At 40.5% G+C, this 13488-nt stretch overlaps 1 protein-coding gene across 1 annotated transcript; it reads right to left on the reverse strand.

Annotated features, from left to right (window-relative positions):
* Positions 1-98: 98 nt before the first annotated feature.
* On the reverse strand, positions 99-12510 carry LOC144375960 (ATPase PAAT-like). Its single transcript, XM_078041813.1, has 6 exons — positions 12290-12510; positions 11677-11880; positions 10821-10893; positions 8640-8846; positions 5710-6161; positions 99-1512 (listed from the first exon to the last, which is right to left on the reverse strand). Exons 1-6 carry the CDS (start codon positions 12451-12453, stop codon positions 1278-1280), a joined length of 1335 nt encoding a protein of 444 aa, XP_077897939.1. The 5' UTR covers positions 12454-12510; the 3' UTR covers positions 99-1277.
* Between the last annotated feature and the right edge of the window lie 978 nt (positions 12511-13488).

Here is a 13488-nt window from a genome sequence, read left to right on the forward strand (position 1 = left end):
AACATTATATAAGTTCTCATATTAAAGAACTAAATTCACCAAAATATTGAGGGTAAAGCATCTTTTTATGAAAATAGACATCTTAAACAAACATTAAATAAAAAGAAAATTCTTCTATTTATTCCAAACAAGTAGCTTTTCCAGAGTGAATGCATTTATTTTTACATTCAAATATATCACCCTTCAACATATATACATTTGTATCTGTTTTTGTTTTGCTTTTTGGCACTGGGGATTTACCCAGGGGTACTTTACCACTGAGCCATACCTCCAGCTTATCTATCTATCTAATCTATCTATTTATTTATTTATTTGAGGCTAGGTCTTTGCTAAGTTGCTTAGGGCCTCATTAAGTTGCTAAGGCTGGCTTTAAACTTGCAATCTTCCTGCCTCAGCCTCCAGAGTCTCTGGGATTACAGGTGAGCACCACTATGCCCAGCTAGTTTCTGAAGAATCAAGTCTACCAGACAGAACTAGACTCATGTGCTCTAATACTTCAATGCAGACCCTCAACAGTTCATACTCAACATAAGCTAGGAAGGCCTGGGAAAAAGAACCTGTATCAGCTGGAAAAGGAGGCTTCATTATGTGTTCTGGGATGATGAGGTAAGACAAGACAAATTCTTCCATTTTATATCAAACACTGCATCCAAGTATAATCCTAACAAAGAATGGGCCAGTTTTCATTTTTCACTTTCCAATCTGCTGTTACAATGTGATAGAGCATAAAATCAATGGCCCCAATGAGAACTGATCTTTCATTTACCATACATGACATCCATTTTTGAAAGGTGAAGTAAACAACATAAAATATTAAGTTGGTGATCTGAAATTAAATGTTTCAGGTCAAAACACCTGGTTTTCCAAGAACAATCAATTAGGGGAAAAAAGTCAAGTAAGCATTTTTTCATACACTTCAACTATTAAATAAGGTCTTTGTACAAATTAAAATAGTACTTCAAACACATACAATACAAACTAATGAAATGCATTAGAAATCTTTAAATATTTAAAACCCTTAAGCAACACAAGAATACATAAAAATCTGTAAGTGAAAAACACTGCAAATAAGAATAACTTAGGACAATGGGGTCACCTCTTGGTGTACAGTACTGGATTTACAATAACAAGGGCAGTAAAAATGGACACCGAGGTCACTTTAAGTAAGCCGATGATCCTTCGGAGGACATCAGATACTTGCTTTTCATAAACGTTTTAGGTTTGGGCTTTGTAATAAATAGGTAATAAATATCTGCAGGCCCTCGTACGCTGAGAGCTTATCTTTCTCCATTGGAAAGTCTTTCTCCAGAGTCACAATGTCTCAAAGGCAGCCCATTGGGCGGGGAGTTGGGATTATGCAGGAAGTCCATTAACAAGGTAATCTTATCATCTATGTGCTCCTGGAGTTGGAGTATTCGCTGATCAATGTAGTCCACAAGTTTCTTTTCCATCAGTTCCATATTTTTAGAAAGAATCTTTTCCAAGTAGGAGCAAATAGGCTGTTCTTCCACTCTAAAAATAAGTTTAAAAAGTCTATCAATTTTCCCCACTATTACAACAAAAACAAGCAAGCTATGCAACCAGTGGCCAAGGAACATGGCTGAAACTTGTCTCCACAACTGCACTGCCCCTGTGACTCATTTCCCAGGATGCAAAACACATGCAATAGGTGACCACAGCCCTTAATGCCCAACACACTCCTTACTTCTTATTAAGTATTCAGTTGAAGTGGGAACATAAAAATGAAGACACATCTTCAAAAACAAACCTTGGGGAATGCCCTTTTTAAGTTCCAAACAAAAACTGATTTTGTCCAATTTAAAAAAAAAAAATGTATCTTTTCCAGGTATTCTTTCAAAGCAACCCTATAATTCATATAGCTTTTTCCTCTTAAATACAAACAACCTTACTAAAACACTAGAAGGTTCTTTGCTAACCTGATCTGAAAATGTTTATGAATTTAACTAGGATAGACAAACAAAAATTAATAGGATCAAAAGTACACCGATTTCTAAAAATCCACAACGCTTAGGGTTTCCATAATTGTTTCAGGAGCTCAATGAGGAAAAAGTACTTTTCCAGAGCCTATACAATGTATGCCACTGCTCTAATTTCTAAGAGAAATCAAGGCTGTGAATTCTCTTTAGAATTTCCTCAGGTAATTTAAATATGTATGTTTTCAGAGGTTAACTATTCTCGGTATTCCTACTGTCCTCATACTAGCTATGTTTATCACACATGCTAGAGAGTAACACGTATGAGAATGTGCCCAAGAGCTAATATAGATTTGCATAAATTTAAGACAACATTCTTCTTGTTAAATGTTTTAAAAGTTTGACTGTTTCTTATTTACGTTGACATGAAAAGGTTTAACTATTATTTTTAAACAAATATTTTATATAGCTGTAAAACTAAAAGATTTTAGGAGTCCTCAAGATTGTAAACACCAATAAGTTTGATCTTGGCATAATGCCCTGCAGAGCCATTTAAATTGTTGTTCATGATATGGACGCACTACTGCCCAGTCTGTTTAACCATTCACCTACCATGAGACATTTTGATTGTTTTTTGTCTGGCACTATTACAAATAAAGTTCTCATGAACAATTGCGTAGAGCATTTTAATGTTGCCACATCTTTTCATTTCTTTGGGATAAATGCCCAGGATTAGGACTAATGGGTTGTATGGTAACTGGGTGTTTAGTTGTTAAGAAACTGCCCAGATATGTTTTTAGGGTGGTTGTACCATTTTAATTCCCGCCAGCAAGGAATGAGATCCGGTTCCTCTATATGCTTGTCAACATTTGGTATTCTTATTATTTATAATTTTAAATTTTAGTCATTCAAATAGATATATAGAGATATCTTGTGGGGTTTTTTAATATTGATTTTTTAGTTATAGGGGGACACAATATCTTTATTTTATTTTTTGTGGTGCTAAGGATCGAACCCAGTCCTTCACGCATGGTAGGCGAGCACTCTACCTCTGAGCCACAACCTCAGCCCTACCTTGTGGTTTTAATAAGCATTTCTCTAACAGCAGTGAAGTCACTGTTGATCACCTTTTCCTGGGCTTATTTGCTATTTATATATCCATCCTCCTGATGATTCTTCACATATCTATTATCCATGTTCTAATTAGATGGTATTTTAAAAGACAAATCTTGCAAATCCTTCATATATTTTAGATACAAGGCATTTGTTGGGTTCGTGATTTACAAATATTTTCTCCCAGTCTGTATTAATCCTCTTACTGGGGCCTTTCATATGTAAAACTTGTAAATATTAAATGGGCTCTACATACATATTTTATGGATCATGCTTTTGGTGACCTCGAAGAATTATCTTCCTAGGTCCCTAAAAATTTCTCCCATATATTAAGATTTTACAGTTTTATACTTAACATTTTAGCTTATGCTCCATTGTGTGTTAATTTTCATATATCTGCATTCATGGTTCATATTTTAGCCTGTGACTCTCCAATTGTTCCAGCATCACATGCTAGACGATCATCCTTCCTCCACTGAATGACTTTTGCACATTGGTAGAAGGCTGACAGGTATACTTCTGTAGAGCGATTTCTGTGCTTTCTGTTCATCTATGTGTCTAGCTGTCTTGCCAAAACAGACTCTTGAAATCCAGTAGTGATTTCTCTCTATTCTAATTCCAGTACTGTTGTCTTTCCACTTAGAATTTTCCACTTCCAGATTTTGGAATCATCTTATTCATATTTACAAAAAATACATGTTGTACTTCTGATAGAAATTGTGCTAAACATATATATATATCAATTAGGGGAAAACTGACATTTTTACTGTTGAGTCTTCAACAGTACCATGAATACGGTATTTGCTCCATTTTTGGGGTCTTCTTTCATTTCTTTCATCACTATTTAACAATTTTCAGGTCATAAGGTCCTCTATGTCTTTTGTCAGATTTTTATGTACAATTATGTTTTACATTCATTTATATGTACTTATTTCTTTGGGGATAATTTAGTCTGGGTAGCAGAGTAATGCTGGCTTCATGAAATGAGTTGGGAAGTCTTCCCTCCTCTTCTATTTTTTGGAAATGTGTAAAAGTGGTTTTCTTTAAATGTTTGGCAGAATTCTTGAGTGAAAGCATTTGGGACAGGACATTTCTTTTTCACGATCTCTTCAATTTCGAATATAGTATTTAGTGCCATAGACGTGTTCCATTATTTATTTCATGTTGGTTGAGTTTGATAATTTGTGTTTTCTAAGGAATTAATCCCTTTCCTCCTAGTTGTCAATCAAATTGTTACAACATTCCCTTATCTTGATTATGGCTTGAGGCCCTGTAATGGTATATTTCCCATTACATTCCTCAGATTGGTGATTTGGGTCATCTCTTATTTGCCAGTCTTGTTAGAAATTTGTCAATTTTACTGAAATTTTCAAAGAACCAGCTTTTTAATTGATTTTTTTTCAATTAAATAGATTTCTGCTCTTTATTGTTTCATTCTTCTGCTTGCTTTGGGTTCCTTTTGCTTGGCTTTTAAATGAAAAATTCAATTTCTTTAGTGCTATTAAGACTATTCAGATTATCTATTTCATTTTTATTGAGTAGCTGTAGTTTTATAGTATTGATTTGAAAACTCTGCTCTTTTCTAATGCAAGCATACAGTGGTAAACAAGTTCTTAGCAAAACCTCTTTAGCTGAATCACACAAATTTTGATCTATTGCTATTTTCATATATTCGTAAAAAAATTTTTCTGTTGAGACTTCTTGAATCATAGATTTACAAGTGTTGTTTAATTTACAAGTGTTTTGTCAATCTAAATGTCTTGTCTTTCTGTTATAGATATGATTTCTTGTCTTTTGTAACCAGAGAAAGCACTTTCTATGATGATCCAATCCCCTTAAACTTCATTAGGTTTGCATTAAGACTTACCACATAATTTATCTTTGTGAATCTTCAAAAAAAAAAAAATGTACTCTGCTACTGTTGGCAGAGAGTTCTATAAATGCCAATTGATCCTGCTGGTGTTTCGTGGTTTTTAGTTCCCAACTAATATAACTATCTCATTTTTAGATGAAAATTCTAAGAGAGATTAAGTATAGAAAATAAACAAAAACTATGACCAAAGTCCTGAATTCCAATCTAGAATACTATTTTGACACACTATATTTGTGAAAAGGATTAAGAACATACTAAGTCCTCGGCCACTTCTTATTGAAACATGTTGTCCAGGTAAGGGATTAAGAGACTAGAGCATAAAAACTTGTATCCTACAGATAATTACCATCCTAAAATAGTTTTTGATAATTCCAAAGTTAACCTAGACCAAATATAATCTACAAAGCAATGACATGCTTAGTATACCCAGCTAGAAAATAATATGAACCCAAATAAAAACAATGTAAAGATCATTATTACCACAGCACCTTTCCACTCATGCAAATAGCCTTCTACTCCAGCCCACAGCTGCTGCTGGTAACCCTTCCACCAAATGCCCGAGAGGTGTGCAGCACCTTCAGTTATAGGCATTTCTGTCACAGCCATGCATTTCACTCTGGAGAACAGTTACTGCCCACAAGCGTGTTCATGGTAAAATGCAAAAACTGCTCAAATTTTCTCTGGAAAGATTGTTCATTGAGACAGATCTGTTTCCCTTCATCTGATTCTCTCACCTACCGGCTATAAACCTCATTTGTGACCACATATGTCTTGAGATAAAATACTCACGCAACACCGACAATGCCGTCCCGGGGCTTGGAGACGTTTTCCTGCCACTTGGCGTTATGTCCCACTCGAAGATGGTTAACTTGACTGCACAGATTTTGGAGAAAGGGCAGCAACTCAGAGTCGGGCAGTGAGCCGTCACTCGCCTTCTTTGGTAAGAAAGAAGATACTGCATTTTTAAGATCATTCTCAAGAAGGGAATGGTTTTGTGGCACAGTTTTACACCTGTCGCGGCTGGTGGTATTTCCTTCCCCAGGTGGCCTGGTGCTTTTATCGATGAAAGCCTGTAAGGGTTCAGTCCTGTTTGCAGATGTCAATCCAGTTCTAAAAGGGAAAGGTGTGGAGGATGACTTGTCCAAGGCTCCTGAAGTGGACGATGGCTGGAGTGCAATCATATGCTTATACCCGGTAGTTCCCAAAACTGACTGAAGCTGCTCTCCAATGGGAATACAATTCTAAGCAAGGTAAATAAGAAAATGTTAAGATTAAGAAGGACAGTTCACTGTGGGAGTCATCCCTGGGCACTGTGCATTCATTCCTTCATTTGATTCTCAGGAAGTAGGCTATTACTATTCAATATTAAGTGACCCAGTCAGAAGGTCCCTGGCCAAGGTAACCAGCTGGTAAGTGGCAGAACCAGGACATAAATCCAAGCAACCTAACTCCACAGGCAAGACTTCACATTATTTCCTAAAGAAAATAAATACTAAAATTGCATAGTAAAATTTGCAGTGACATATTTTAGTATTTTACCTACAGAGTCCTCCTTAATTTGTGACAAAAAAAATGTGATACTTTCAACTGAGTTACAATGATTGATCATTTTCTTAGAACTCAATTACGTCATTCCCCAACTTTCAACATATGGTTGAAAAGCTATTCGTTTTCACCTGGCCATAGCTTTTGCCATGAGTTTTTAATGGAGGTTATACACTAATTTAAAGCTAGGTATTCTATGTATATACTTGTGATATTTTCTTTTTTTAATTAATTAATTAACTTACTATTCTAACTAGGTACATATGACAGCAGAATGCACTTTGATTCATCGTATACAATTGCAGCACAACTTTTCATTTCTCTGGTTGTACACGATATGGCGTTACACATATGTGCAGCACCATATGTACATGCGCTTAGGGTAATGATGTCCACCTCATTCCATAGTCTTTCCTACCCTCCAGGCCCCTTCCTCTCTCCTCCCTCCCCTGTGCCCAATCCAAAGTTCCTCCATTTTTCATATGCCCTCTCCCACCCCCCATTATGGATCAGCATCCACTTATCAGAGAAAACATTTGGCCTTTGGTTTTTTGGGATTGGGTTATTCCACTTAGCACTGTGACATTTTCAATAACTAAAATGAGCTACCACTTGTCTGTGTTTAAGAATTTCCACCTTAATAAGAATTAAAGACCTAGCGATGTGGCTCAGTGGTAGAACACTTGCCTGAAGAGTGTGAGGTCCTGGGTTCAATCCCTACACCAAAATAAAAAAAAAAACCAAAATTCCATATTGGTACCATGATTAAATTGCTTGTGTGTTATTCTTTCCTTTGTTTCTTGAGATTTTATGTTGAAGAGAAAGTATGCTATCTTCTTCTTCAGGTTTTCAATTTTTCCACTAAAGCAAAACCAAATGACCTCTAACTGAATTGTTTGTGTGAAGGCATATGGAGCTCTTAAATTCAAAACGTAGAAGCCTACTACAGGTTTTTATCAGGGTTTATCATCCCACACTTACTACTATTCAGTTTTTGAAAGATGGGCTGAAAAGTAATTATCAAGATTAGCTAAAGAAGTTCAGTTCATACATTCATCTAGATAGTGTAAAAATTATTCTGAGATCAAGTTAGATCTACATTCATTTATTCAAAAAATGTTTACCAGAAATTTATGTGTTAGGCTCCACTTGAGGTATGAGAAATATGGCAGTGAATCAAACAAATTAAAATCTCTGACCTCTTGGGAGTCTTAAGATAGTAGGGAGAGACTGCCTGAAAGGACGGAGGGAAAGACGTGAGGGATGAGGAGAGAGGAGGAGGAAATAAACATCATGGGATGTAGGTGGTGATAGATACTTCAGGGAAAAAATAAGGCAGGAAAGGGGATAATGAGGGCCAGGGAAGTGGAGGCAGAGGCACCTGTGATAGCAAGTACCCATCCAACATATTTTACAGAAATGCACTTTGGAAAAGGCTCTACATAGAGAAATGCTGGCCTATTGTCATTTTTTCTTGTTCTAGTCCAAGTTTTGAATAAGTCTTAAAATATTCCTGGAATAAGATGGGTTATATTTCTAATATTTTAACATTAGGCAACAATCTTTTAGCTCAAAGGAGCTTTACTCAGTCATCAGAGAAAATTTATTTCTGTATGAGACCACTCATATGATCTAGCCTGCAAAAATCCTTAAAAACAGGCTATACACCAATTGATCATTTTTGCATCCTAGAAAGTGCTCAAATCAGCCCATAATTCATCAAAGTTGCTACTTGCTGAATGATGGGTGAATGAATTAATGAAAAATTGTGAAGCTGTCCAGTCAAAACTTTTTATATGAGGGTAAGTCTACAAAATATGCCTTTTGCAAACTATGAACAGATGACAGTTAAATCAATAATAAAAATTAAAAACTTAGCTGGGTGTAGTGGTACACACCTGTAATCCCAGCTATTTTGGAGGCTGAGACAGAAAGATTGCAAGTTCAAGTACAGCCTAAACAACTAAGCAAAACCCCATCTAAAATATAATAAGAGCCGGGGAGGTAGTCCAGCACTAGAGTGCTTGCCTAGTATGCCCAAGTCCCTGGGTTCAATCCCTAGTATCACAGAAAAACACTTAAAAAAAAAAAAATACTGCATTTCCTCATCAAAGGCCATCATTTTGAAATGATTTTTTTTACTGCTATGTGGAAAGAAAAACATTGCTACTTACCTGCTGTTGAAACCTAACCATGTTCATTAGCTGCTGAGCTCCAGGTGATAACTTTGACCCCATGGACTCCATTATGGTTTGGACCTTGTCAAGGTCTATCCTTGATCCTAGAGCAGGAGAGCTTGGTGAAGAATTTCCTGAAACTGGTTTCATGTGTACCACAACCTTACTGAGGAACACACACTGTTTTTCACCAAAGGACAGCAACTATTATGAAACAAAAAAGTGCAGGAAATATAGGTATTAAAACCAATAATTTAAAGTCACTTCCTAGTATTACCAAATCAAGAGTGAAATACTCAAGGATCTAACTTAAACATGTTTTTAAGTTATCTTTAGAACATCATAGATAGAAAAATTTCTATTTTAACATAAGGCTCAGATCAACTATTTAAATCAAGAAATCCTTCTCAAACTAATATTCAGAAAATGAGTCTGAGTAGATTAAATATAGTTTTACTTAACTTAAGGCATTAAAAATAAACAGTCTGAGATCTTAACAGGCCACAGTTTGGTATAATATTATTTAATACAAAATATAACTGTCTAGAGGCCCAAGCAGTATTTACTGAAATTATAGACACAATTCAGTCTTTCAGGATTTAGAAATGTAAGGAAATGTTAAAAATCAGAGCTTACAGTCTAAATCCTCTGGTTCTATCCCTGTAGTTTTTCTCTTTTTTTGCAGTGTTGGGCATGGAACCCAGGGCTTCAAGCATGTGGGGCAAGGGCTCCACCCCTGAGCTGTACTCCATGTGTGGTCCATAAAACAGAGTAGTAAAATGAAAGGGAAGAGATTTGGACCAGACGCATCTGGGTTTAAATTAAGACTCTGCTGCTCAACAGCCTGGGTGACCCTGGGCAAATGCTCACACAGGGTAAAACTAAAATCAAGTCAGTAAAATGAGAGATGGCTTATGTGTCAAAATATCCAGTATCTATCCCTGAGGAAGTGCTCAAAAGTCTGTATCAGGAACACTTTATTTTTATCTTAACCTTCCATATGCTGTTGTCCCAGAACACACTTTCATACATAACCCAGGGGTTCCATGAATGAACCAACCCTTCGTTTCCATGTAACAGTTACAAAAAACGTTCACCAGAGTGACACTCACAGACCCACGTGTCAATAGGTAAATGTACACCTATGCTCTAAAAACTCTTTTAAGTATGTAACCAAATACGTGACAGTCTTCAACAATCATGGAAACACCCATTACATTTATCTTACATCCCAACCTATTCTCCCACTTCTGCTTTGTAATACCCAAACACTTTCTCAACATCAAATATAGGATCCGTTTCACTCATTGAGCATGCTTATTACCAGTCTTGCCCCAGTAAAATATAAGCAACGTGAGGGCAGTATTTCAATTTATTTTACTACTGGTAATTCCTAAATGCCTCATATAGTATCTGGCATCAAATATTCACAGAATGAATGAATCACTTTAATCAGTTCTGTGATTGAAGAACATTTACTTTGTTCTTCAATGAAAGAAAAATCACTAATTTTACCTTGTTCTAAAACTAAGTCTCACAATTTCCCATAAGTGATGATAATAAGTCTAGATTTTTCAGAGTCAAAAAGAACCCAAGAATTTTCTTTCTTCAGTTCTCTAATTTTACTCTCGAAATACGTCCAAACAAGCGAAGCAGCTTGCTCAGACTAGTGTGACAGCAACAAAGCTGAGTTAATATTCTGGCTCTGTATTTCTCATGATTCCTAGACTTTGACATCACCACTAATGCAAACCTTAACAATCTTCATGCTGCAGCCAACAGTCCAAAACCCTTTAACTTCTTGGTTCTCTTGTCTGAAACTCCTTTCACTACCTTCTTGTTTAATTCATAGGACCAAAGTTTTGTTTGTAATTTTTTTGGCAACACAGTTTTACAGAAAGATTAAAAAATGTTTTAGATAAATTTCCCAAAACCTCAAAATATAGCTCTTATTAACAAAATATATTTCCATAACTGGTGATAGACTAAAAGAATTAAATCTTCAAGAGGATTGATGATTTTTTAGGAAAGTAATTACCTTTTATATGTTTACTATGTCTTAATAAAACTAGGGACAATATAGGATTAGTTGTATTCAAGGAAAGAAAATTAATTATATATAGAACAAAAACAAATTTGATAAAAATTTAAATTAGTTAAAATTTGATGATGGCTTACCTTTATTTTACAAGCATATGTGGAAGTTTCCAATTTTAGATGTTTTTTGTAGAAAATAACATTTTCCTGTTCTCTAAAAACAAAAAATAATTTTTTAGTTATGATTAACAGTTATGATTAAAAATAAACGTTTCTAGGACAATACTCCATCCTGGGACTGTTTTCGTGGTGAGGCACAAGGAGCTGGGGCTCCCGAATGCATTGCACTGCCTTAAGGACCACAGGGCCCTCTCAGACTAGCCAAGAGAACTGCAGGAGATAATACAGTCATGGAGCACAGACCACACTGTAAAGTTCAGTGATCACACGTATTATTTTCAACTTGCACTGGACATAGGAAAGCTCTAAATTTCGGTTACATTAAAAAAGATGCGGCAGAATCTTTGTAAGGGGGGGAAACGGGGTGGGGGTGGGGGCGCCCAAAGGATCACGTGTATAACCGGTTAACAACTGGGCGGCTGTGGCAGCCTCAGATCCCCACACCCTTAGTAAGGGGCTTCCTAGAAGACGAGCTCAGTGTTCCAGACTGACCGAGTCATTAATTTGGGGGAAACTCTGGAAGCCAACCCTGTGAGCGAAGGGGAGAGACAAGGAGCACTTGTCAGGGCTTCTCCTAACAAAACCCTTCCACTAACCAGCTGTGACCCACCATTCACTTCCACTGACCAGCCCCAAGTTTCCAGGTATGGAAACCACTCGGCTGATGTGCGCTGCCTGTAAGAGGCGGCAAGGCGACCCCGTCTCTGCCCCCGGTGCACTTTCAGGTTCCCTCCCCGGGTGACTGGCACGACGTCAGGCAATCTGAACCGTCCCAAGCCGGGGAAAGGGGCCGAGGGGCCGCGGCGGGGTCACCGACCTGCCCTCCGGGACGGTGCGGGCGCCCTGGCCCCGGCCGGTGCCACAGTACTCCTCTCCCACGTACACCTCCATGTTCCTCGCCGAGCTCAGGACGCCCACCGCCAGGATGTCTTCCCCGGCCCCGGGGTCGCACCGCAGGTCGAGGAAGCAGGGCGTCCTGCCCCGGGGGCCCGGCCCGGCGCTCAGGCTCACCAGAGGCTGGCTGAGGAGGAGGTCGGGGCACAGGTGACGCCCGGCTTCCGCGGTCGCGCTCGCACCCGCCCGCGCCCCTCCCCGGACCCCCGCGGCCTCGGGACGCGCCGCCCAGGGACGCGGCTGGCCCGCAGCGCCGCAGCCCCTCCCTGACCCCGACTGCTGCTGGCCGCAGCCAGTCCAGCACTCGCGGCTCTGCGCAGCCAGACGCGCGCGCGCCCTTCCCCGTCCGCACACGCGGAGTCTAGGCGACTTCTGGGCCGTTCGGGCGGCCAGGAGCTGCCCCTCGTTTCCACGCGGGCGAGGCGGATGCGCCTGCGAGCGCTCCCAGGTCTCCCGCCCCGCGTCCCCCGCTCGTCTCCCCCGGAGCGTGGCTGTCGCCGAGCGCCAAGACCCGGCTCCCCCGAGGCACGGCGCACCCCGAAGCCGGCGGCGCCAGCAGCTCCTCCCAGTCGAAGGCCTGGGCGCCGACGCCAGCCCGGGTGAGGAGGAGGCTCCGGGACAGGTCCCCGTTCGCGGTATCCCAGGAAGAGGTCAGCGTCAGGCGGCCGTTCATTCCCGAGTCCTCGGCTCCGGTCTCCATTTCGCCGCCTCTGGCCGCAGCCAGCCCCGGAACCTCTCTTGCCGGGGTCGAATTTCAGTCGGTGCAGAGTGGAGTGCGTACTCGCAGCGACTTCCGGCTGTCTGTCTTCAAATCCGGAGCCTTCACTTCTCTTGCCAGTGGCTAGAGACCTGGCGAGCCGGGGCACGGAAACACTCGGCCGTGCGACTTCCGGATGCGCGTTTAGGCGAAGAGGTGGAGGGTGGGGTACGGGGTTAGTTTTCCGAGGTTGGCTGGGTGAAGTGGGTGCGGTGCCGAGGACTTTTGCAGGTGGCGGGTGTGTACTCCTCGCCCCCCGCGATCTGCGGGCGCCGCTGCGGGCCTAGTGGCCGCTGGAGTGGACGCCGGGGCCTTTCCCCTTCTGCCTGAGCTGCGTGCATGGCGCCACAGGCACCCGGGCCGGGGAGCAGCGGGGACGGATTCGGGCTTTGGTTCTCCCCGCGCCTCCGCGCCTGGCACGCACTCGCGGTGGAGAGGGTCGCGGAGGTGCGACGTTCTGGCCAAATCCACTTTCTGAATCCCAAATACTCTGGGAGTGGGCATGCCTGAGGCAGCAGGATATGCCCTATTCCCAGCACGGTACACCTTAAACCTGGAACCGCCCTAAACCCAAGGAGCTGGATACTCCCTATTCCCAGCAGGATCACCTTACTCAAGCATACATGCAATGTACACCCTAAACCTGGATCCGCCCTAGTCCAGTAGGATTCTCCTTAAACCCGGATCCACCCTGGTCCTTGAGCAGGGTCACCTTTCTCAAACATACATGCAATGTCACTGCAAATGTCCAAGGCAAGTCCATTTCCACAAGTCCTTCCTCTAAGCAACATGGGGTAAGCTGGCAAGGAAATTGTCATACCTACTTGGCTAATGGCTCTCAGCAAGACCAAAGTAATAATACTAAAGGGAACTGAAGCTTTTGATGCTTTCAGCTACAAAAACATTAAACACAGTTTTAACTTCTTATCAGTTCAACATAAACTTCATATGAGAAGCCTGATGACCTTAGGTCCTATA

The sequence above is a fragment of the Ictidomys tridecemlineatus genome, chromosome 1 (assembly GCF_052094955.1).
Source record: "Ictidomys tridecemlineatus isolate mIctTri1 chromosome 1, mIctTri1.hap1, whole genome shotgun sequence".
NCBI classification, from domain to species: domain Eukaryota; kingdom Metazoa; phylum Chordata; class Mammalia; order Rodentia; family Sciuridae; genus Ictidomys; species Ictidomys tridecemlineatus.